Source organism: Homalodisca vitripennis, unplaced genomic scaffold, assembly GCF_021130785.1.
Source record: "Homalodisca vitripennis isolate AUS2020 unplaced genomic scaffold, UT_GWSS_2.1 ScUCBcl_7686;HRSCAF=15475, whole genome shotgun sequence".
In the NCBI taxonomy this organism is placed as follows: domain Eukaryota; kingdom Metazoa; phylum Arthropoda; class Insecta; order Hemiptera; family Cicadellidae; genus Homalodisca; species Homalodisca vitripennis.
In genome coordinates this window covers 1-27304 of record NW_025783799.1, presented here as the reverse complement: position 1 = coordinate 27304, position 27304 = coordinate 1, and the positions used below count along the sequence as shown (strand labels likewise).

General features: G+C 33.1%; 1 protein-coding gene across 1 annotated transcript; it reads left to right on the top strand.

The window, feature by feature from the left end:
• Positions 1 to 4334: 4334 nt before the first annotated feature.
• Positions 4335 to 16847, top strand: LOC124374258 (pleckstrin homology domain-containing family F member 2-like; the record flags this gene model as incomplete). The annotated part of the gene is made up of 8 exons (XM_046832505.1): positions 4335 to 4399; positions 7928 to 7991; positions 11847 to 11909; positions 12010 to 12072; positions 12173 to 12231; positions 12336 to 12443; positions 15884 to 16052; positions 16750 to 16847. Coding segments are annotated over 8 exons (689 nt in total), but the record flags the coding sequence as incomplete, so codon positions are not given.
• Positions 16848 to 27304: the final 10457 nt, after the last annotated feature.

The window sequence follows — 27304 nt, the reverse complement described above, 5'->3', positions numbered from 1 at the left end:
AAAAGTTAAAGTTGCCATTTACGAGTGGCTCACGTGATCAGAGTTTGAATTTGGATACTATCTCAAGGGACGATTTTCGTTTTTACGCTTGAAAGGCTCAATCTCCTCTTAAATCGTGAAGTAGCTGCGTACCAGCTGTAGATGAGAATACCACTTATAAAAACTACTTTTAAGGTTAAATGTTCAATAAATCTTTACTTTACTGCTAACATAATATACTTTTCGGTACTTTGGGATTATACCGACCCACACCAGTATGAAGAACACAAAAATAGAAATTATTATAGAAACAAACATGATAGAACGAAAAAACAACTCTTCAATTACAAAATTACAAACTTACAAGCATTTCCAGGTATTGTGATCGGTATTGTTTGTCGCTGTTATCTTATCTTTCTCGAGAATCCTGAATAACGGCAGGCCGCGCGGCATCACGTGATTTGCACGGTACATCATTGCCTTTCCATTACAATTCAATTTATATTTCTGATTAGCCCCTCTAGAATTTGATATTTTACTGATAGGTACTATCTCGAGGGATGTTTTTCTTTCGTCGACCATCAGCGCGGGGCAGCACCGAAGGTGCTGCCGAAGCCCGCGCTGATGGCCCGGAGGCACTCGCATTTTGGGTGGCGGAATGTGATCAAGAATAAAAACAAGTTTTGAGTGTTTTTTTTTAATAAAAAGTTTAGTTTGGTAAATGTTTGTTTTTGTTGAATTTTGGTGTGTTTGGAGAAATGTAGAGGTAAAACACGGAAGTACAACAAAGCGATGCACCAGCTGAACGGGCCGGCGAGACTCTGCAATCACGTTATCTACTAGACGCTCGACTTTGACCTCTGTCTGAGGATGGGGAGGTGTTTGCGATAAGACAATTCCTGTTTTATATTGACGAAATATTGTTCTACGCTAATCTAGTAATCAGTAGAAACGAAATGTGAAATAACGATTCATGTCTGGGTGTGGTCGGTATAATCCCAAAGTACCTACTTTTTCTATTATTCACAATGCAGTTAAAGTGTTTATGTCTTAATATGAGACGTTTTTAAACCCTCAAACCGTTAGTTTATTTTTTCTCTCTAACCAAGCAGGCTGTTTTTGGGGGGGGATTTTCAGTTTTGATAATTATAAAATGTGTAAATAACCTTTTTTTTTACTGTAAACCTAGATTGGGTATCATTCTGTTCACAATGAAGTATAATTTCTTTGTAGTCTAAGTCAAAGTTGTAAAACCAGTTTGTAAAATATAAAAAAGGTGGTTGGGATATACATCCATTTTATAGTAATAAACTAAACTAAATATTCAAAGATAGCAAAGGTGTTTCTAAGTTTTATTCTTGTTTTAGACAAGTTTAAGAATTGTCTCTGTTTACAATATATGGCAGTTCACTTACATAAATATTGGAAATATAGTTCCAACTCATAATTTGTTAACATAGAAACAAATCTTTAATGCAAAATCATGGTGCAAATAATACATATTTTTTGTTATCACAACATACTCTTATTAGCACATAATTCATATACCGGTACTCGTGTATTCCAAATTTTTTGTGTAAGTTGTGCGTAATAACAAGACCAACAAATCAATGTGGTTAAGTTAATTATTGGTTGCGTTGTTCACTCGCTGCGGTTAGGCAACTGTTTTCTATTAAAATCTACAAACTGTCACAGTTCTCATATTAGTACCTGTATTGTAAAGTTTTTACTTGAAATCTGCATGAAACATTTTCTAGTTTTTAAATTTCATAATAAAACATTTTTTAAGACCAGCGTGCACAGGGTGTAAGGTTTAAGTCAATTTTTATTAATGCGACGATCCATTTTTTTACTTAATTAAAAGAAAGTAGATTTCTTATTGATTTCAAAAATACCACATATTTTATACTTTCCTTGTGGGTTTTCATCAAATAAATCATACCTATTTTTTGTATGGTTGTTTGAAGAGAAATTTTATTCTGTTTGAGTCAGGTGGTTGGTAAACTTGACTGATCACCTGATATTGCACTGCACTTATTGTTGGTGGATCAGCTGTTACAAAATACTCCATTCATTTTTTATTAAAAGGGATTTTTCCATTCAAATAATTGTAGGGTTGGTAAACTCTTAAGGTTTTATGTTCAGCTGTTTAATAATGTATAAATGTATTGTGTCTGCCTGGGCACTCTAAACATTTCTTTTTGTCTGCAGGACAACTCAAAAATGAAATGATGTATAAATTTGAGCAAAAGCCTTTTACGTGACATGAGGTGTGGTTGTCGAGTTATGAATGAAATACATTAAGTTTAATTTAACAATTTCAGACACCAAATTTCACTTACCTGTCAGGATGTTTGAACACATATATTTCTGTACATAAGAATGTGTTAATGAAAAAAGCCTAAGTAAGTTGTGTTTTTTCTCTGACTTTGGTAACTTACATACTGTGATATTTTGAACAAACAAGGCGAATAATTATAGTTATCTTGTTTAGATAGAGTGTAGACAATTTGGGTCCAAAGTACAAAGCATCAGTGTATGCTTTTGGTTTTGAAAGCATCAGTTTCAGTTAGAAAAGGCAGAGTGACTTTTGGTGTTGGGTGTAACGTTTTAAAGAAGAGTAAGTTAAGTGCTATTACGTATAGTTTGTAAGTAGTTGGAATACAAAACCAATCATGATGAATCAATTTATAGTCAGGCATTTGTCAAGGTCAGGGAGTAAATTTGGTATGTATGATGTTTATTTGCAGAAAGGTTATAATTTAGTTTAAAATAAAATAAAACAAGGATTGTTTGGTTTTAAGAAACCTTTTAGTTGCTAATCCCTCAGTAGTAAAATGTATTCTGAGGTAATGATTTTCATTACTACTTTTCATTACTTGTCATTCACCAATTGAATATGTTTTAACGTTGTATTCAATAAAGACATTTTCATTTTTTTCATTTCATTCTCACTCCAGATTCATGTATTATCTTGAGCTTTTGGAGTAAAGTCAAATTTGCAGCCACAACTCTAGAGTTTTTAGGATATATGCTTTTTACATTGTTAGGGATATAAACAGAAATGAAAACCAAAGGAATAAATACAATTTAGTTATAATAAGTAACATTAACAGATATACTCTTATACAGTATAACGTATATGAAATTCCAACTCTTAGGTTTTTATTTGTCCCTTTTAAATAATTGTAAAGTATAGAATTGTACTTTTATTTTATTAAAATAGAGAAATTAAAATTATATTTGTATGTTTTTGCAGCAGTTTCCTTTTTGAAGACTACATATTCAAGTACTCAGTATTATAGATTAAATTTTGTTCCAAAGCATTTGTTAAAACTTACGAAGGAAGTTTTAACATTAATTTTTCTTTAATGAATTTTTAATAAAATAAAATAGTGTGATATTGTGTTTAAATTCATTTCCTGAGATGACTCATGATAAAAATTGTAAAATATCCGTCCAATTGTAAAATCTTTTAAATTGTCGTAACCTATTCAAGTCTACTCACTTCTAAATGTTTAAATGTGTTGGAAGTAGTACCTCTTCTAGCTTTTTTTATCAAGGAGCAAATACTCATTTTAAAATCTTATTAAGTACGTCCATTTAGATTACTTATCTATGTTACATTGATTGTGTTATTGATATACCTCTGTTACATTATATTTAACATTTAAAGTTTTTTTAATCAAGAATAATTAAAAGTTGTGACTGTAAGGATTGATTCCTGTAACCCCAGACGATGATCTGTTGGACGACACTGTATCAATTGTACTGTTTAGTAAAATTGTGGCCTTAGGTTTTATTTATACACGATGTATGGATGGATGGAAGGTTAAAATAATAAATATTTCTGGGAATAGTTATGTAAACTCACGGTGAATTTGATATTAAATAATCCCCAAATGCCAATGCTCTGGTATACTTCAATTCCCTATAGGAGTTTATATTATTAACCATTTCTGATTAGTAATCTATGACAATTAATGCTCCATAAAATCATTAAATAATGCAAGAGTGTATATTCTTTATGTGGGAAAAAACACATATCAAATTTTAAATGCAAGCATGGTTAATGTTATTTTAGTCATCATGTAATGAAAGGAAAACAGGATTTTGGAAATTTGCCATTGTTTATATGTTACAAAAGGTATAACACAACGTTTCATGGATTGGGCTCTATCCTCTTCGTCAGGTGGGGATGTATTGACCCCACCAGAATAATGTCCAAAATCCTGTTATCACTTCAAGCCTTCCATCGTCAATAACAAGCTTTAAAATTGTGTGTAATACCTTATGTACGTATATTTTCAGTTAATTTGTTCCACATAACCTAATTTGACGTTATATTTTTACAGTGAACAGTGAGGCGAATGCTCGCCGCATTGCCATGGTGGAAAACTGCTTTGGCAGTTCTGGACAGGTACGTAATTAGTGAATCGATCACGAATTCAATTTATAAAAATAATCCTTTTTATCAATATTATTAGAAGACAGTAGGTATAAAAATTTTATAAAATAGGCATGAAGGGTGTAATTTTATAAAAATGATTTTGTAATATATTCTTATTAGTGTCATAAACACATTGATTGTGCCTCTTTGTTTCAGCCTTTAGCTGTTCCAGGCAGAGTTCTAGTTGGTGAAGGTGTTCTTACCAAAATGTGCCGCAAGAAACCCAAAGCTCGCCAATTTTTTCCTATTTAACGATATATTAGTTTTCATATGGGAACATTGTTATAAACAAGAAAAAAGTGGAGTAAATATGTTTTTTAATCAACTAAACTTAAACACTTGTAACCAGTTAGATAATCAATTTTCAGCCTAGAGGATTATATAAAATAGTATCTTCAATTTTGATTCGGGTCCATATAAATAAAAATATCTTAGTTTTTTTTTTAAGTTGTGTGACTAAACCAATTTAATGAATAACTGGATTTATTTCTCTGTTTTTGTTAATGTAAAATTGTTTTTATTCTCCATCCAGTAGTATACATCTCTAAATATACTTAACCAATGGTAGAATTAAAAAGTATGATATTTTGATTTCTACTACTGACTTGTACAAAATTAGTAAGTTTTATACAAACCAAATGTGCAATTTTAAAAAAAATGTTTTACTATAAACCCTACAGTTAAATAATAGAGGAACAATAACGTTCCTAAAATAAACACTGATATAATATCGATGTAGTTACAATTAGTTATGTTCAAGATTCAAGATACATATATTTAGTAAAGAAGTTGTCTTAGATTATATATGTTTTTTTATGTGACTAATATCAATATATTGCTTCCTATTTTCTTGATATAATTCTTATTAATTCAATCTATCATTGGGTACTGTTACTTTTGTATTAGTTAGTGTATTGAACGTATTACTGGGCGATAACGCTTTCAGTTAAAGTATGAAGAGATATACATACTATCTTGTATCTTATGTGCCAGAGTCTCATCAGTCAGTTGTGGTAAATTATTTTCTTTTAATCCATGCTGTACTTAAAAAAAAACATTATTTCTTTTTAGTTAAAGTTACAATTTATTTGTTTATTACACATTAATAAATGTTTCCAAAAGTTAGAAATGAAAAACAAAACAGTGGTCTGTAACAAGTTGCATTCTTCTCACCATTTTATTAAATTTAGTTTGCAACTTAGGAAATGTTCAGCATAGAGGTAAACATTTCTCAAATTAATGGTGAATTAATGAGTCATTGGTGAATTTATTAATGAGTCATTGATAGGGCTTAAACTGAGCGTGGTTTATCAATGTCATGGATATATCATCGCTTGTAGAATGTTTGTTGTCAACAGATTTTAATCTTTTAAGTAGTTAAATCATCTGTTGTTTTAAAGTTAAAATTTCTCTTGTCAAATGTAGGCTATTGTTTTTATAAATAGACTGAGACAGATTTGGTAATACAGTTTTTCCAACAGCTTTGACAATGAAATGATTAAATGGATCATAACAGATGGTCGTTAAAAAGATTTGATTACCTTGGCAATAGAGGATTACTACTGATCTTGAGTTCATAATGTTCCCTTGTAGATTCTACTTAATTTTTAGAATGAAAAAGAACTAAAATGGTTTGTAACATAATTTTTTATTAGGTTAACATTTCACATAAACTCTTTCATGTCGCATTATGACTCCTTGTTTTGTAATTGAGTAGCCTTTTTCAATTAATGACAAGCCATAATGTTGTTAAATTCATTATTTAATTGTTTGATTTGTTAGGCGAATGTGAGTATAAAACGTATTGTGAAAAGATGGTCAAGAACATTCAATTCTAACCGGAGCGTAACAAACAAACATCCAAGATTCTTTATCGTTGTAAGGAAGCTAATTTTCAAAAGGTCTTTGATTAAATCATCTACTGCCTTTTTATGTGACTGATAACTACTTGAACCTCCCTTGCAATGAATGTTTAATAATTGGAACATTTTTAACCCAATTAATCAGTAACTACACCATAAAACTGATATGTTTTATATTTTTCACGTTTAAAGATATTATATATAGCATCATACAAAAAGGTTTGTGATCTTAGTGGAATCTTCTAGGTCTCTAAACAATGCCATATTTAAGAATACTCTAGTCATTAGAAGTTTAAATTTTTTAATATATAAACTTTTATATTTATAGCCTATATTGTAACATTTAATTAGCTTTGAATGCTTAAATAAATATATGCAGTATACACCATCTTAACCATAAGGTTTTACTTCTCTTTAAACAACTTTAGACATAAATGCATACAATCATTTTTATGGGTTGGAGGTTGTAGAATATACAAGAGGAAGTATTTTTTGTAGGATCTTGTCCTCTTTTACTCCAAAATGACTTTTTCTGAATTTATAAACAGTGTTCTTTCAAAAGCTAGAAGAAAACTTGAATTATTTGCACTTGAACCAAACCAATGTGGCTATCAGGACCTACGTTTATTGTTTTGGTGCATACTATAAAAAAACATAATTTCTGCACCGATAGTCACATTAATAGCAGAGAGGTGGAAATTTATGCTAAGCAATGCATGTATTTTGGGAGCTGAAATTTTCACGCATCTGACTATAAGAGATGAAGTCTTGGTCAGCAGCGCATCGGCCCCAGGTGGTTTTAGATTCAACCACTGACCAAAACATCTAGTAGTGTTTTTATCTTTAATTATATTTTATTCAATACAGAGAAATTTATTGTGCAAGTGGATCAATGTCTAGCACCGTAAGATGTCATCTGTAAGAAATATAGTAATTAAAATAAAAGGCAAAATTTTGAGCTGAAGTTATATCAGCAACACAGACGACTTATTCCTCATCATATACTCCGTCCTGCTAATACTGACACAAAGTGGATGAGCGTTCCATCTGCCAAACAAACACTCATATAGTTTTATATGCCAAAAAAACTGCTCATATAGTTATGTGGAATTCGGCTGGCCGAATTGACTTTTACAGTTACAGTTTTTTGGTTTGTTTAGTTATAGTTCATACACTGGACTGTAATCCACATGCCCTGATGACAGATGATTTGGGATTCTGCTTGTCAAAGCACTTGCACTTGTTCAATGAATCACCATTTTTTTTTTTTGTCAACTGGTGTATTTAAATTTATGATAGAGACAATGTTTTACCCGCAGTGTTTCACAAATTTTTTATCTCCTAAATCTTTGGAGCAAATTTTGTGCATGAATTCAAGTAATTAATTCTTGAGGTTTAATTGTTACGTAACGCTGCTTCACACCCCCAGCTTCCCTCGTAATGGCATTATGTAATTTAGGGACCCCTCGTTACATATTTAATTTAGCTCTGAAAGTACTAAAGTTCCTGTACACAGATGTCGCTGTGTCTCACTGTATGTGCTTGTGTTTACCTTAGAATAGTAAATTTATCTGGAAGTATATTTATGTAACAAATAATCTTTCATAAAACTTACTCTTGCTTGTCTCGTTTACAGTACAACAAGCAACACATAATCCCTTTAGAGGAGGTAAAATTAGAATCACTGGAGGATGATGGACGTAAGTATTAATGTATATTTATAATCTGTAATGTTTAAAGTTTATTATTGACAGTAGATTATTTTGAAATAGTATTTTTGTAACATATAACAGTGGCAAAGTTTTTGCAAACATATAGTTTTATATAGATATAAATGTATTATTCCTCTAATTAATACATCTGAAATGGAAAGTAGTTTTTATAAATCTTCACCATAATTGACTAATAGCATTAAATAAGGGTTGGACTGGAATTTTAATTTTTTAATGTAATTGTGTTACACCATAGTAAATTGTGATAGCTTTCAATCAGAATACTCATTTTATGTTATAAGATTTGATCACAATGTTATTGATTGATACACTAGGGACTGATTTCCAATGATAATGATTTTCAGTGTCAACTAAACTATTAATGCTCACCATGACTCTAGTGAGACTATTCTAGTCAGTTAGTACAAGACTAGGGACTGATTTCCAAGGATAACGATTTTAGTGTCAACTATTAATGCTCTCCATGACTCTAGCGAGACTAGTCTAGTCAGTTAGTACAAGACTAGGGACTGATTTCCAAGGATAACGATTTTAGTGTCAACTATTAATGCTCACCATGACTCTAGCGAGACTATTCTAGTCAGTTAGTACAAGACTAGGGACTGATTTCCAAGGATAACGATTTTAGTGTCAACTATTCATGCTCTCCATGACTCTAGCGAGACTATTCTAGTCAGTTAGTACAAGACTAGGGACTGATTTCCAAGGATAACGATTTCAGTGTCAACTATTCATGCTCTACATGACTCTAGCGAGACTATTCTAGTCAGTTAGTACAAGACTAGGGACTGATTTCCAAGGATAACAATTTTAGTGTCAACTCTTAATGCTCTCCATGACTAGTGGACTTTCCTAGTCAGTTAGTATAAGACTAGGGATCGATCTACAAGGGGTCAAACCCCTATGTCAAAGGGGTATTACAAACAAACCAATATTTGCAGTATGGCCACTAGTATTAATATGGTGTTAATTTGTGATTAGTCTCAATTGACTAAATTTCCTGGTAAGTTGAAGAACATATCAAAATGCTCTAATACATGAGAATTTTATGGATGACTTAGAACAAATTGTCAATTTTTATTTTTAAACCTGTCATGCATGTTAGAGGTTTTGTGTTACTTTTAAAATAACATTATTTTTAGTTATAGGTAGATTTTTCTACAAGAAAAAATGTTTTTTTAATGCTCCAGAGTTGAGAAAATGGGTGGTTAATCAGAACAGCGTCTAAGTCATTTGCTGTGTATGCTGCCACATCCACGGAGAAGCAGGAGTGGATGGCACACATCAATAAGTGCATCGAAGATCTGCTGAGAAAAAGTAAATGTTTTATGATTAAAGTAGTGTCTTTAACACTTACAAGACCACTGACGACTGATGTGGTTAGGTAAAATTTAACTGTCGCAATGTACGTCATCGGAAAATCTTGACGCAAATTTAAGGATATTTTTGCTAGGGTGAATTGAAGCAAAAGATCAAACTCAACCAATAATCTTGTTCTATTTACTGTCTGTCTGTCTGTCTTTATTTTTATGTGAAAACCTGTTTAAAACCTGATAAACCACACTGTGGTACACTTTTTATGTTCACAGGGTGTATCAATAAAAAAAGTTTGGTCAAATTTGGAAAAATAAATTTTATAAATGGTTGCCATTTAGAATGTTTAAACTAAAATGTCCTTACTTCTAATTCTACAAGAACAGACCAGAGTAATTTTTGTGAACAATATATCAAATCAGATTTAACAGATAACTGACTTATTGCAAGTTTGGTTTGACCATGCACGTCCAGGCTCAAGTTCCTTCACAATAAGGTAGCAGTTCTACAATGGAACAAATAATAGATAATAATAATAATAATATTAATATATGCAAGTTTCATACAGGATATTATGTGTACTTCTATGTGTGGTTATATGTGGTATGCATGCAGAACATTATGTGTACATTTATCATTCATTTTTTTTAAATGTACTTTTTTCAGGTGTTATCTGCATGTTGTGCAGTTTTTATTTAAACTTTTTTACCATACGTAATTCAAAACTTGATGTAGACAGACAAGTTAGCATTGAGAGGGTGCTCTTCAGCGTATGATAGCGTCTTTCTCTGTAGTCCCTCCTACTGGCAGACATACTATATGCATACTGAATGGGTCACTATAATATTTGATTGTAAAAACTTGTTTCTTTAATTTATTTAATTTGAGCCCCCGAGGGTGAAAGATAGATATGAGATAAAGTTTACCTAAATGTAAGTTTGATTAATTTTCAACATAGGTCTGTAAGTTTCCAGCTAGCCCTTCTGGCTGGGACTGGTTCCACTATGTGGTGACTGCCCACCACATATATCAGACCGCCGAATCAACGGTTAGAACCGGTCTTTCTGATAAGCCGCGTGCGGATGGAGGACCGTGGTCTGATAATGAGGAGTCTAGATTGAGTGGCGAAAGAGGGAGGACGTCTGATCGGCGAGTGGCAGTGACGGAAATATTACCTGTCGCAAGTCTTAGTTTTATTATTTGTTTTAAGTATTGTGTGTTACACTATGGATTGATTTAATAATCAGGGGGGGGGGGTTAGGTGCCGGGAAAAAATTATAGGGTGGTAGTAAATTCTAAATTGTTAGTATGTCGGGGCGGGTTTGGTCGTGATGGGAGGTTTGCGTGGGGTTGGTGTCGGTATGTGTAAATTATCTTTGGCGGTTAATAAATTGTTTTAACGATTTACTTTTACTGATTCGGCCTTAAATTATAACTTTAAATACTTATCAAAGCTGGCAGGAGGATATTGTGTAATTAGGATTATGGTCGCTCCACGGTCTTCATCGTGCAGGCGGCTACAAGCCTAGTCCTGCACGGTGACACGTTGTTTCCACAAAACCCATACAAATCGTCACAATTGGTAAGCAGAGCGAAAACTATAAATTTTATTGAATCAAATTATTTTACATCTGTTTTCAAAATCCTTGGTTAACTAAATTCTTAATACTTCCATTTCCAAATCTTATATAAATTTTTTTAATAGAACCTAAAACAAATCATTCGACATTATATAAACTTTTCTAAATTGAATATGTTCTACACTTATTACTAAACAAGGTAATATCAATCTATTTACCTTATATTCTTTTTCCACACTTCTTATCACTGTCTGTACACTTCTTATCACTTGCCTGAATCTCTCCAGCACTATCAGTCTGTGTCTGACATTGAAGGAAGTAGTGCTGTCTCACAATGATACTCTATTGTGCGCTGATTAAATTCTTGTGTAAACAGAACCTTACTCCTGCACGAATTAAATTTGGATGAACAGTCCATCCCTTCATATTCTACTCTAAAACAACGGATAAAAATGTTCAGGTTAAGGTGAAAAATTCTAGAACTTATATGAGAAAATATTCTTATGTCTTAAGAAAAACTATAGACTTCGTTTAAAAAAAATCATATTTCCTTCTTCCTTAGACCGAAAACTTATGGACCTGACCATGTAGCTGGTATCGTAGGTTTTTAAATTTAATTGTATTTTAAAAATTTAGCCCATAGTTTTAATATTTTGTGGAAAAGTTTCAACTGAATTTTTTGTATTTTAGTGTTGGACATTTGAAACTGAGGTAACCTAATCTACTAATCGGACAGTTTTGACAGGATAATATGTTAGTTTTGTTTTTCATCAATATTCATTTTATACATATGTAGCTAAGGTGAGAAGGATTTTATTCAGTGTGAATGTTTAGTTCAGCAGTAGATTTCAGACGTTGCACTAGACAGAAAGTGAAGTGGAGCTGAACTCAACATTCACAATGTTCATTTTGATGTTGTGGTTCCTAGGTGGTAAGAAGGCGGTGGAGGTTCATGCCGCTGTGTGGGTGCCAGACTCGGAGGCAGCTGTCTGTATGCACTGCAAGAAGAATCAGTTCACCGTTCTCAACAGAAGGTGAAGTGGAGCTGAACTCAACATTCACAATGTTCATTTTGATGTTGTGGTTCCTAGGTGGTAAGAAGGCGGTGGAGGTTCATGCCGCTTTGGGGGTGCCAGACTCAGAGGTAGCTGTCTGTATGCACTGCAAGAAGAATCAGTTCACCGTTCTCAATAGAAGGTGAAGTGGAGCTGAACTCAACATTCACAATGTTAATTTTGATGTTGTGGTTCCTAGGTGGTAAGAAGGCGGTGGAGGTTCATGCCGCTTTGGGGGTGCCAGACTCAGAGGCAGCTGTCTGTATACACTGCAAGAAGAATCAGTTCACCGTTCTCAACAGAAGGTGAAGTAGAGTTGAACTCAACATTCACAATGTTCATTTTGATGTTGTGGTTCCTAGGTGGTAAGAAGGCGGTGGAGGTTCATGCTTGCTGTGTGGGTGCCAGACTCGGAGGCAGCTGTTTGTATGCACTGCAAGAAGAATCAGTTCACTGTTCTCAACAGAAGGGTGAGTTCACTGTAGTATCTGAAGATAGTATTACTGGAATGTGCATTGTGTAACATTCCTACTAGTAGAATGTCCGTATCATTTAGATGAAAATTATTTTTTACAAACTCATTGCATGCTTCATTGTAAAATGTTATATTTGACTGGTCATCAGTTAATAAGTGTGAACTGCTCAGTTAGTTACTCATTATGCAGTGTGTAAGTCAAATCAAATCACCTTTATTGCAATTCAACATTTTACAACCATGGGCATGAGCCAATAATTTATACATCATCCAATAATAACATAATTTGAACAATCAAAATGCATTTATAAACTCCTTAACACTATAATAAGACTTGGAAATTAAGAACTTCTTCAAACCTCGTTTTAAACGTATTGAAATTCATTTCCATCCTGAGGGAACCGGGAAGAGCGTTGAAAAATATAATTGAATCATAAAACATTGGGTTTTTAAAAAATTAAGTATTATGATTTGGAATGTTAAATTTGTTTCTGTTTCTGATCTGATATTTAGATTGTGGGAAAAGGTATTGTAAAAGTTTTGGGTTTTTTCAAAGTAAAGTCTGGTATGAAAAATGTAAATTGAGGGAAAGGTAAGGATTCTTATTGAGTCGAATAACTGTTTGCAAGCATCCATTGGTTTGAGATGAGTTATTATTCAAACTGCTTTTTGTTCTAAAATAAAAATCTGTTTTCTGTAACTATTTTTAGAACCCCTTACACCAACGGCATAAGAGAGATGTGGATAAATGAGAGCACAGTATGCAGTGAGCATCATGTCAGTGTTTGTAAAAGAAAACAATCTGCAAAGGCCAAACCATACTGAGCCCCAACTTTACAGCTACATTTTTTATGTGATAATGATAATTCAGGTTTCTATCTATTGAGATCCCTAAGAATTTTACAAAATGATCAGATTCAGCTATAACATCTTCAATGTGTAGGCTCTTAAGCTGTATTAACTAGAAGACTGTTACTATAAAACCACTGAAGGATGTTTTTTGACTGAATGAAAGCGTCCATCTCCAAGACATTACAACATTTTATCATTGATTACCAAGCAAATGTTATATGCAAACACATATAACCCAGAATCTGCTACGGAGCTTCTAATATCATTTACAAGGATGATGAATAGTAAAGGCCCCAATATTAAACCCTGGTGCATAACCAACTCTGACAAATTTTATGTACACGACCCTCACCGGATGGAATGCTGACAGATTGATGACGACCAACCAAATAGGATCGAAACCATTCTTAAGCTACACCTCTCACACCAATCAGCCCAAGTTTTTCCAGAAGTCACTCATGAGGAACCATGTCAAATGCTTTTCGCAGGTCAAAAGAAATCCTATTACTTAATGCGAAAATCGCATTAACAGTTGATCTTTCCTTTACAAAATCCGAACTGATTTTCAAAAAAGAAGTCACTCTGATAAATCAACTACCATAACCTTTTTAAACACAGCTTTTTCAAAAACCTTTGAAAATGTAGATGTGATGGAAATTGGTCTGAAGTTATCAGTTTCATCCATCTTTCCTCTTTTATGAATAAGCTTCACAATAAAAAGTTTTAGATAATCAGTAAATGCCATTTTCAAAAGAATAATTTATCAGATGAATAAGTGGTTGGATAAATAAAAGAGTGCAGTCTTTGAGCAGTTTGGAAGAGATATTGGTCAGAAGATGTCTTGGTTTTTAGGGAACCTATAATGTCAGCAATTTCAGTTTCAGAAACTGGAGTAAGGAAAAAGGAGGGTGCCAAAGATTTGATTAGTCCAGTATGAAAATGCTGGCTATTGTCCTTGGCATTGCACTGCAGAGCTACATTTATAAATATTCGTTAAACATATTTCAACTGATTTTTTGGTCTTTTATTAATGAACCATCCTCGTTTTTAATGCCATCAACTGCGTTTTATTGAAGACAGTAGTATTCCTATGGCCATTTATAATATCCCAAGCTGTCTTGATTTTATTTGAAGAGTGATGTAATTTATAAAAGCTACAAATGACTTAAAATTTCTTATAATACCTCTTTTTTAGGGAAAAATAGAAGTGTTTTGCATTGTGAGAAATGTCTAAATCTTTAGTGAAGAACCACCACTCTCCGACCATGTCTCGCATTTCCAATATTTCCTGGTTCAAGGGTACTTTGAAATTTTTCACTTCAAACAATTACCTTTCAGCAATTAGAAACAAACATCAGACAACTAAATGGTACAGGTAGATAGCCCATGAGACTTCACCAGAACGCCGATGGCCTGGTGCTAGAATACTCAACGGTAGCGGTGAACGCAAGTAGCTTGCGAGTAAGTAGGATTAACTTTAGACCCAACCCTTAATTGGCACCAACACATATCTGTCCTCAAAAGTAGGCTTAGTAAAAGCATTTACGCTTTAAAAAGGTTAAGTGGTGAGTTGGAAAGGGAAGGCCTAAGGCAGGCCTATTTTGGTTTATTTCATGCCCATATGTCTTATGGTTTAATAGTATGGGGTGGTGCTCCCAAGTCAGAAGATATATTTGTTGCACAAAAAAAAAGCTATAAGAGTAATTACTGGTTCCCATAGATTAGCCCATTGTAAACAATTATTTATTGAATTAAGAATATTGACTTTACATTCCCTATACATATTTCAGTGTCCTCATGTACTTGAGAGCTAATTTAGACAAGGTACATACAAGAAGCTCCATTCATTCCCACAATACTAGATCTGCAAATTTTAATTAATTTACCACAAAATAGGCTATTAAAAAGTGAAAGAAATCCCATAGTTATATCAAGCCGATTAATGAATAAGTTACCCGACCCAGTCAAGAATTTAGAAAATGATAAATTTAAAATCTGTATCATAAATTTTTTTATTAAAAAATCCGTTTTATAAAGTGGAAGAATTTCTTTCTGAGAGTTGGTCCGAATTGGATTTTAGCCTGACCTGACGCTTTCAAAGAATCTTTTGTCACTTTGTGCTAAACAAATATATGTTTAAGTAAAATAATATCTATTTATTGTAATGTCCAATGTGTTGTTTATTATAATGTTTAAGTTAGGCCTGTTGTAATTTATAAAATGCTATTTTGATTAAAATATTTACTAGTATTGTAATACTATATTGCTGTTATTTATATTATAGGGCCTACTGTAGTCTTAAAATAGTCCATTGGCTTAGGTTATATTTATGTAAACAATGGCTTGTGTGCAGAAATATTAATCTCATAGTTACATGACTTGCCTATGTATTCTATGGAATATCTTGTGGTGAATAAAGATTCTATTCTATTCTATTCTATTCTATTCTACACTTGTCAACAGGGTTTAAATGTGTTAATGTCATAGATTCTTCAAGAATAGTTCTTGTGACCATCAAATTTGGATCTTAATGCTCTCCACACTCCCCAGAGAGGCATGCTAACTCGATATTTTTTTTGACAGCACCACTGCAGGAAGTGTGGGGCCGTAGTGTGTGGTCCGTGCTCCAATAAGCGGTTCCTCCTCCCCAACCAGTCCTCCAAGCCGCTTAGAGTCTGCCTCAACTGTTACGACACCTTGTCTCGTGCCAAGGCCCAGCAGAACTCCAATGACAACTCACTAAACAAATCAGGTGAGGAAATTGCCATTTCTTTGTTCAGTGGTATAGGATCAAGCGCTATTCAGAAAGTAAGGAGTGTTTCTACTTGGTGCCGCCAGGCGCATTCCCCTCAATACTTTGTAGTTCTCACTTTTATCTAAATCTCAATAATTAGGCCAAATCCAATTGCAGTTGAATTGTACAGTTTGTTATGAATGATGAATGGTTTTCTGAGTGGTAGTCATGATGATGATATGACAGTATTTGATTATGGATGTGACAATTGGCTTAATATCATACTTAGTGCTGTGACTGCATAATTTGTGTAAAACGTAATCTTATTTCCAGGCGTATGTGGCTGATGTCATGATTATTATTTGAGTGTATTAATTCACACTGTGTGTCAAAACACTGCTGATCAATTAATATATTTGTTTTTTTTTATATATGCATTTTCCAATGATTTTTCTCGCCCCAAAAATGATATTATAAAGGAAAATTATTAATTGCATGAGGTATGAAAATGTGCTCCTGTTCTACATTCCAACAAAATTTGTCAAGAGCTATTATTACTAATTTATATTTTTTTGATCGGGTATCTGCTCTAATCATGTTTTCCTCGTGTTCTGAGGTGCAAGACATGTAATCTGAAAACTTTGAATGCTTTGATTTAGCTCCTGTATCTTTTCAGCCTTTCATAATTTTAATTCCCCAATTCTAATGTGAACAGATATGAAGGAGCGTAGTGGGTCAGCTGATTCGTCCGGTGAAGAAGACTCCGATGAAGAGGAAGACAGATCCATGACCAATGACACTGCTCCAGACCAGGTACTTTCTTCATAGCCCCCTTCTTCATTGTGCTTCTCTATCTCGCTCTGTCTTTCTGCAGATCTGACTTATATTTATTTATCTGCTCTTGTGTGTAAATTGTCTTTCAATCGCTGTACAGTTTTATTAGAATTAAATTATGTTTTGTTACAAAATGTTTTATTATTTGGTTTTTATCAGTAATATTTGCTTCGATTCAATATAAATATATTGTTAATAGCTTTTATTTTACTTGTTTTGACACATATTCTGTGCTACTTATTAATAATAATGAGTAGGCTACATCCTGGTTCTTGTATGTAATAAATGATAACTTAAAGTGCGATTTCAAAAGCTATAAGCACTGAGTATGACTTACTGTGATGTTTTATTAAACAGCTACTAATTTTAGGGTATTCTGTATGTATAAACCTCCTAAATTTATGAATATAGATCATAGATGAAGCAAGAAATACAGCTAAACATGTAAATACCTTAAGAATGATGTGAGAAGTTGAGATACCGAATTTTATTGGCAGTTTTCTAAATTAAATGATGTGGAATTTAAAAATATGTTGATCAAATTGTTTTCACTGTTTTAGACATTTAACTGCTTGAACCTTTTGCTGTGATTACCTTTATAATATATTGCAACTATATGTAACAATAAAAATGTTGAAAAACAAAACTCTACATAGTAAATGCATCATTATAACAGTTATAAGCTGGTTCTAGACAGAACTGGCTGAATGGTAGCATAGGTTCTGTTGTTTTTTCTTGTAGCCATCATGGTGAATATTGTTATGTGTATCCTAAAGATGATTATGATAAACTGGTTACTTTTTTACCTCTCATTGCTTTTAATTGTCTTTAAATCATCCAAAGTTAAGATAAATTAAACATTTTAATACTAACAGAATTGAAGTTTCAAAGAAGTAAATTTATTACAACACGTTCACTGTGGGATAAGGCTCCTTTTAAGTACTCAATATACAGCAAACTACAACTCACTAATTTAGTTCACTTGGTGCTATTGTGGTTTTTTATGTAAAAAAAATCATATTAGATGATATTACTTTGTTACCTGTAAGTAATAAACGCAACTGTCCGGACAGTGGCTCACATTTTTGGCAAAGTAGATATAAAATCGTAATAACTATCTAGTTGTGATGCACCACTTTGATTTTCACATAGTCTGTAAGCAAGTTAACTGTCCGGACAGTGGCTCACATTTTTGGCAAAGTAGATATAAAATCATAATAACTAACTAGTTGTGATATTCCACTTTGATTTTCACATAGTCTGTAAGCAAGTTAACTGTCCGGACAGTGGCTCACATTTTTGGCAAAGTAGATATAAAATCATAGTAACTAACTAGTTGTGATGCTCCACTTTTGATTTTCACATAGTTTGTCTGTAAGCAAGTTAACTGTCCGGACAGTGGCTCACATTTTTGGCAAAGTAGATATAAAATCATAATAACTAACTAGTTGTGATGCTCCACTTTGATTTTCACATAGTTTGTCTGTAAGCAAGTTAACTGTCCGGACAGTGGCTCACATTTTTGGCAAAGTAGATATAAAATCATAGTAACTAACTAGTTGTGATGCTCCACTTTGGTTTTTCACATAGTTTGTCTGTAAAGCAAGTTAACTGTCTGGACAGTGGCTCACATTTTTGGCAAAGTAGATATAAAATCATAGTAACTAACTAGTTGTGATACTCCACTTTGATTTTCACATAGTTTTGTCTGTAAGCAAGTTAACTGTCCGGACAGGGTCCTGCACATAGCATATAACAGACGATAAAATGGTGGGAAGATTCGCAAAGTCATGCAATTGCGTGTGAAATATACTATCGACAGGCGACAGGCCAGTACAACTAGTCATAGAAGAAGCGTTCGGGGGCTTTTTGGAAGTGGAAAGCCAGAAATCAGAATACTTATCAAATGTTGTTTTCAATATCATAGAAAAGTATTCATATATATCTAAAGTTCGAGGGCAAGGCTACGATGGAGCCGCTTAATATATGAGTGGTATATATTCAGGCCTTCAAGCAAGAATAAAACAAACAAATCCTGCAGCCAAGTATATTCACTGTTGTGCTCATGCCCTTAATTTGGTAATCAACGATTCAGTATCAAACATTCCTGAAATCAGAACCTTTTTTGATAATGTTCAAAGTCGTTATGTATTTTTTTTTAAATTATATCAAGATGGGCACTGTTGACTAAGTCGGCTTTGTTACAAAAAAACCTTAAAGAAAGTGTGCCCAACAAGGTGGACTTCAAGAATGCAAGGTTTTTATGCAAGATTGTTTTGGAATGTGTTTGCATGAAATGATGATATTAGCGGTTTTTTTATTGTTTAGTTTGAACTCAGATAAGTGAGAAACGTCTTGGATAAGTATTAAGTTCATAATTAGTTTTAAAATTTCATTTTCTGGTAGTGAACTATTCTTAATAAATACATATAAACAGTTACTTACATTAGCAGACTGAAAAAATCACATGTTTTCTTGTACAATGAAAACTGGATAATTCTTGAAAATCACTTATATTTAAAGACAATTAAAAGAACTATATACATTTTTATATCACTAACTGAGGAGTTAAACAAGAAACCAAAGTGAAATGGTTGCATTTTCTTAATTTCTAGTTAATTCAAGACAGGGAAGATATATCTTGACTACTGGGGTTATTTCCTTGTTGGAAACTGTCTCCCCCACTACAGCCCACCAGTCCATGCTACAGGTGGCTGTTATCTGCCCACTGCCACTGCCAGCTGTCAATCATTGATATCTCTGAGTCACAATACACTGCTTGCTATACAGTATTGTTGTGACAGCTGAGCAACATTATTGGACATTAATTAATTATACATAGATGGAGTCTATTTAAAATGAAACAGTATCAATATTATGAAAGAACAATACAGTAAGATGAAGGAGGGAATTACTAAAAATAATAGTCCCTACTGTACAAACTAGATCTAAGTTAAAAATAAATAAAAAACTGTCTCCTATGGTAAAAATTACTTAATGACTCTCACAATGAAAGTAATAATAAAACTAGTCAAGACTTTAAATCTGAAATGATCAATAATGTTGGAAGAAAAAAATAAACTGCTTGAAAATGAATTAAACAATTTAAAAAGTAATCTACTTTCAAAGGAAAATGAAAAACTTGAATTTAAAGAGCATGTTTAATACAAAAGAGTCTGAATTTGCCGGATGAAACAATTTTTCTCTGATCTGCTAGACACGAGTGGCTGGATCACTGATGATCCAATCCAAATGTATCTTGATATTTTAAATACTACAGTAATTAGCTCAGACAGACACCAAAAATGTTATATATTAAATCCGTCTGTCTGTCAGGCAGTAAAATTATTGAATGACTTTGCTGCTGTCCTGGACCCTCTACACATTTCTGAAAAAGAAATTATTCTAATGCCTATTAATAACTCCAGTGGTGACATAGCTGACAGTGGAACCCACTGGAATTTACTGGTATTTAATAAATCCCAGTCTCTGTTCTACCAGTATGATTCATTGCATAACTCAAACTGTGTCCCAACTCAAACTGTGGCAAATAAAACTCAGTGAATATTTAGGCCTCAAGTTCACATCCAAACATTATAGATATACAAGGGACAACCCAGAGAAATGGGAATGACTGTGGAATACATTGTTTTATTAGCGGTGGAAAAGTAATTATAAAAAATATCCTACAGATATTTTTGTTACAAAGATGTTGCCAGAATTTAGGCCAGTTAAACTGTGGCAGAAAAAAGGGCTAAATTAAGCATTTGTTTTGCAAAATAGGGCAAATATCCCTCTACATTTGATTTAAATCACTAATGTTTGTGGCTCCCAAAACAAATAATGCAACTGAGAAAATTTTAAATACACACCAGGACAGTTCCTCATTGGAATGTAGCAGTGTTCCTCATGATCTTTGCCAGTGTTGAACTAAGTGATGGTTTAAATGATGTTGTTGAGAACAGTAACATGAACAATGGTGAGAATGAGAAGCCATTGACAGCACCCACAGGACATTATAAGCCAGAATCTGAAGGGTCAAGCTGCTTTAAGTCCATACATGTACCAAAGATTGCGATATTTGGGGACAGCCATGCCAAACAATGTGTTTCTACCATCCAAAGTATTTTTACTAAAAAAGAGGCAAATGTAACAGGCAATGTGTACCCAGGAGCTCCAATGTCATACATTTGCGACAACATTGAGGAGGGCGGCCGTTTGTAACTACACTAAAAACGATGCAGTTGTCTTAATAGGTGGGAACAAACAGCTTACATTATGAAAGGGAATGTGGCAATATCCAATCCCTAATACAAGACTTAATATTGAGAAACTGCAACATACAAATATAAATTTTGACGTCAATTCCTTACAGATATGATCAACCAGAATGGAAACAAAACTATATTAAATATAAATAAACAAAATCTATTGATATAGTGCTGGAAAATAGGGATGTGTCTTTTATTCCAATCAAACAACCTTTTTAAACACGCTCCCCAATTTTACACACCATGGCCTACACATGAACAAAATTGGTAAAGACAATTTTGTGTACTGCTGTTGCATTACATGTCACCTTCAAAGTCAACATGGAGTCTACAATTCGCAGTGCCCACGAATTTTACACCTGTGAAAATCAACCTCGTCTGGACGCGGTGCAACTATGAATGGTGAATGTGTAGAAACTTTGCTTTCAAACACAACAGCATTCTATGGATGGGCCACCCCTCAACTGGAGGAGCAAGCAAGAGGACCACTATCATATACTGTACCCTCATCCACTCCAGGCCAAGAAAAAAACCAAGAATTTGTGGATTCCAGTCCGACGACTTAAATAATAGACTGACTTGTAGAACCAAGTGTAATTTCACTAGTAGTAGTAATTTTTGCAAAATAGATAATCTGTCCTAACTCTGTTAATACAAGTAAGATAACTAATGAATCTCATCAATCTAGATTAGGGAATAATATAAAGTACCCAACAGCCGACAAACATTTGACCATACCAGTCTCAACCAACTTAAAGGTATTGACACTAAATATCAGATCACTTAGGAACAAAATTGGTCATTTGGAAACAATCTTGAAGCACCATGCCACTAATATTTTATGTTTGAATGAACACTGGCTTGAGAAGGAAGAAATTTCATTGTATGTGCCTGATAGTTTCATTCTAGCATCCTCTTATTGTCGCAAACCTCCTCACATTCACGGAGGCTCTTCAATTTTATTAAAGGAATCTTTGAAATATGAAGTAATTGATGTCTCTGAATACTGTCTTGATTTTGTGTGTGAACCCTCTGTAAATTAGGCTGATAGAATATATAATTTTATTATTGTATGTATGTATAGAACTCCCCAATTTCTGATTTTTATGCTTTTGTAAATAATTTAGAAAACCTATTAGTATATTTAATGACCAAGCCCCACAAGTTTTTTGCCCTGGCTGGTGACTTAAATGTTAATATCTTAGAACAGAATACGCCACATGTGCAGTACTTCTTAAACGTTCTTAGATCAGTAAATTTATACAACACGAATAGCTTGCCAACAAGAAACACATCCTGTTTGGATAATCTGTATACTAATATCAACAAGGAAACTGTATAGTTGCTCCTTGCTTAAACAGGACATAATCTCTGACCATGCAGGGTGTTTTTGTTAGTTTTTCTCTTTCCAATCACTTCAAAAGAGAAGGGTGAGAACAAACCATATAAAAAAGCGTCTCATTTCACAAGATAGATTGTATGACTTAGGAGAGTGCTTAAAAGGTGTTGATTGGTCAGGTTTAAGTAATTTCGATGATGTAAATGGTGTTTTTTTTCTATGTTTGTTAGATATGTTGGTAACTCATTTTAATTATTATTGTCCATTGATTAGTGTCAAATTAAGTTGTAAACCAGGTGATCACTTAACAAGAAGTCAGTTTACTCCCAAACTCCAGTTTGATGCGCACTTTCTTGCTCGCCTTATATGACAAGTGGAAATTAAGTTCAGACCAACTTGACAAGAATAAATACATGCAGTTTAAAAAATTGTACTACAAAGCTATCAGTGAAGCTAAAATAAGTCTCAATGATAAATTGATTCAAAATGCAAAAAAATAAATGTAGAAAGGCTTGGGAAATTGTTAAAAAAGAATCAGGGCATATTGAACACACAATAAAAAATTCTCTCTCTGCAGATGTATTGAACAATTATTTTACAAATACACAAATTAACACAGTAAACTACATGTCAAATGATGTTAATTGGGCTGATCTGTTGAGGAATTTTCCCCGCCCTGAAATATGTAAAAAATGACTTCAGGTGGAAATCAATTTGACAAAAAAAACTGTTTAAGGATGTAGTTAACAAGATGAGCAACTCTCGAAGTGAGGATGTATTTGGTTTATCCAATTATGTAATCAAAGGTATAATAGATTGTAATATTAGTTCCACTTACTTATCTTGTAAACCGCATGTTTCTTGAAGGTAGTTTTCCTCAGTGTTTAAAATTTGCCAAGGTGACACCTATTTTTAAGAAAGGTGACAGAAATAACCCTGAGAACTATCGTCCAATATTGCAGTTGTCCCCATATTAAGTAAAGTAATTGAATCCTGCATTTTTGAAGCAACTGTATGAATTATTTTGTATCTAACAATTTGCTATATCCCCTTCAGTTTGGTTTTTAGAACCTCATCACTCCACTAATATGGCCGTTGAGTCTGTTATTGACATTATTCTCAAGGGCTTTGAAAAAAAAAAACTTGTTACTGGCTGTAGTTTAATTTGATTTGAGCAAAAGCAGTTGATTTAGTGTCACATTCAGTGTTGTGTAAAAAGTTTAGAATTTTACGGTATTAAGGAATAAAGAATTGCAACTGCTTGAAAGTTACCTTAGCTATAGAAAACAATTTGTATGTGTAAATAACTGTTCTTCTGATGTGTTAAATGTAAGTACAGGGGTACCTCAAGGCTCAGTCCTTGGACCCTTTTTATTCTTAGTGTTTACAAATGATTTTAGTTATAATGTACCTTCAACATCAGTGCTATACGCTGATGACACAACATTGATATGCTCTGATGTTAATGTTTCACAAGTTAATTCTCAACTCACCAATTCATTTGAACTAGCGAAAATATGGTATTCTGCCAATAATCTGGTTATAAACGATAGTAAGACTGAGAGTATACTTTTTTCATTGAAAAATAATTTAGACACAATTTAATGACAACTTTTTTAAAATCGGTTTAAACTACTTGGTATTTCCCTAGACAGTACACTCTGCTGGGATGAACATGTCGATGGCCTTTGTAAGAAATTGTCAAGAGTGTTATTCTTACTAAGGAAACTAAAGTATTGTGGTGAGCCCGGATGTTTTATTGATGGCCTATTTTGGTCTCTTTCACAGCCATTTAAGTTACGGTGTACGCCTCTGGGTGGTAATTCTAGTGCTGCAAAAAAATCCTTTACATGGCAAAAGAAGGCAGTAAGGGTATTGGCTGGGTTATCTAATCGAGAATCCTGCAGAGCAAGTTTTTGTAAATATAAAATCATGACACTTACCAACTTGTATATTTATAGCAATTTAATATTTGTTAAAGTAATATATAAATAATTTTTAATACTCACAGTTTAGTGCATAATTATCAAACAAGAAAACAAACAAGACCTACTGGTTGCAACCAAATATTAGATTAAGTAAAACAATGAAAAGTTACCAATACCAACAGTTGAGATTCTTTAATAAGTTACCTGTTTCAATTTAGATTGTTGCCAAATAATGAGTTTTTACAAAGTTGTATCTAAAGTGGCTTAAGTGTTAATGTGTTTTATACAATTGAAGAGTATATGTCTTGTGAAAAAATTTTATATCTTAGTTAACCTTTTTTATAATTGTTAACATTGTTCTAGTACATAATATAGGTTTAGGAAATCTAGACTTACTCTGACGAAGCCTATTTGTAATTTGTAAAAAATTATTTAATGGCTAATAAAGATCTTGATTCTTGATTCTTGAAATCAAGCCGTCGACGCTCTTCGATGTGGTTATTTTGACATAATGAAAGTACTGACTTTCCTAACGTTAGAAGGTAAAGACCAAGAAGAAGTAAACCAAGCTAAATCACTTTTGAAATATTTTGAGCAGTTTCCTACAGTAATATTGATAGTTATTGAAAAATTAGTGTGTTGCTTGAAACTATGGACATAATTTCTAAAAAAACTTCAAAGTACCGAAGAAGACTTGGAACACGCAAAACAAATGCTCGATTTAATCTATAAAAAACAAAAAATTATAAGCAAACTTAGGAAATGTAGTGGTGCAAACAGTTAAAGCATATGCAACTAAGCTTTTGTTTGCAATGAAAAAGTTTTGAGTACCACATTTCAATTGACTCAAGAACAAAAAAGAAAGACAAGAATGTTTGGATGAAGTGCAAGTTGAATGACCGCTATTTAAGAGGACGATATGAGTAAAAAGCGTTATTCCTCCGGGTTGAGGTGTTTCAAGACCGTAAGCCTTGACCATTAATCAACAACACAAAAAGTCTGTACAGAAGCGGTTTGATTTGGGAGGCTGAGTGCTTTTTACTCACATTACTAGTAGTTTACCGTTCCAATGTCTGAAGCCGGTTCTTTTTTTAGTTGGAGCATCAGTGATGAAGAAATCTTTAGAAATCAAGCAAATATTTTTTGGATATTTAAAACTAACCAAGGATGGACGCCCTAGTTCTCCTTAACTCTTAGGTTCCACAACAGCTTTGTAAAGGCTATAAACTGTTGTTAGTTTTTTTATAAAGGTCACGGTGGAAAAACTCAAAGGTATAAGATGATCTTGCAGATAGCCTTTGGAATAGTGCGTTGCGATTGGCGTGCTCAAGTTAGGTTCCACCAGACTTTCTCCAAATGTTGTGAATGCTTGTTTGAATTTTTTTGACAACTAACCATTGTATACAACTGCAAGTGCAGAGAGATCATTTTCAAAATCTTAAACTGATAAAGAACTATCTTTCGCCAAGCAATAACACCATGTCCCAAGAACGTCTGAGTGCCTTAGCAACCATATCATTATAGATGCGCAGCAAGAGACCAGGCAACACAGGACAAACTTGGATTGACGACGACAATTTACGACAGTTTGGCTAGCATCAAGTTCCATGAAAGAAGAATTGTAGTTAAGAATATGTAATATGTTCGAGTTATGGTGGGGGGTTTTGTATCACTACTTAACTACTATGTTCCATCTGTTTTTAGAGATAATGTGTACTCAAATTTAAACTAGGGTTTTCAATACATAATTTATTAAATACATTGTGAAATTTGTACTTTCATTCCAAACCCTATGGAATTTGTAATTGAGATTTCTAAATGGTACATATTGCTATAACAACGTAAACTAGGTCTCTTTACAAGGAACAATAACTTTATAAAAGAATAGTAGGACTGTAAGTTATTATAATAAAAAATGATGTTTTTGGTCAAAAGGTACGCTTGCCTTACATTGCTGTGATGAAATGATGGCCAAAGGAAAACGTTTGTGTGACGGTAGTGAGTGATGAAACTGTCCGGCACTGATTGGATCATGCGTAGGTAAAAAAAAAAGTTGGGAGGATAAGGGGCGCCAGGAGACTGAGTCGCCTCTCATGAGCGTCCAAAATACCTCACTACGCGGTAATGATTTTATTAGCCCTCGCAGTGTAATCAATCAACTAAAACTTTGGTAGGGGGAAAGGGAAGGAAACTTGAAGGCGGGATATTGAAATTTTTCGCTGCCTGACCCCATATCTCAAGAAGACTGTTAGCGGGACACATACTATTGTAATAAAAAGGCGGAATTTATTAGTAAATAAAAATCTTTGTTTTTTTGCTTCTTAAAATTGTTGTTAAAATAAAAAGATTTTAAAAAATAATTTAATAATTTATACTAAAACCCTTCCTGTCCGTTAAGTTGGTTATTGTATATTGCACTTTTAAAAAGGTTTTGTAATAATTTTTCTTTAGTCTTGTCAATGTTACTGTGATAAATTGTTTGGTAATAAACAATTTTGTTTTTTATTTTTTTATATATAGAAGGATTACTATATAATGCTTTTTTCCTAGCAGTTAATATTGAATTACTCTTGCTTAACAATATTAATGTTTTACAATTTTTCTAACTCAAATGGAAGGTTTCCTCTAAAAGTGATATATTCAAAATATGTTGGGAAAAGTGGTCATTATTGAAAGAATTCAACTTTAAATACAAACTAAGGTCTAATAAAAGAATAACGAGTGTTTTTAATATAATAGCTATATTTTTGGAAAGGTAGTTTGTTAAATAGTTAAAGTATTTTTTTACTTAAAGTAAATATTTGTAAAATATGAAACTGCAAAAAGTTAAGTTGTGACAAACTTGTTAATTCAAAGGCCAATGGGGGAGAAAGCATGAGGAGGACAATGTCTGGTGGT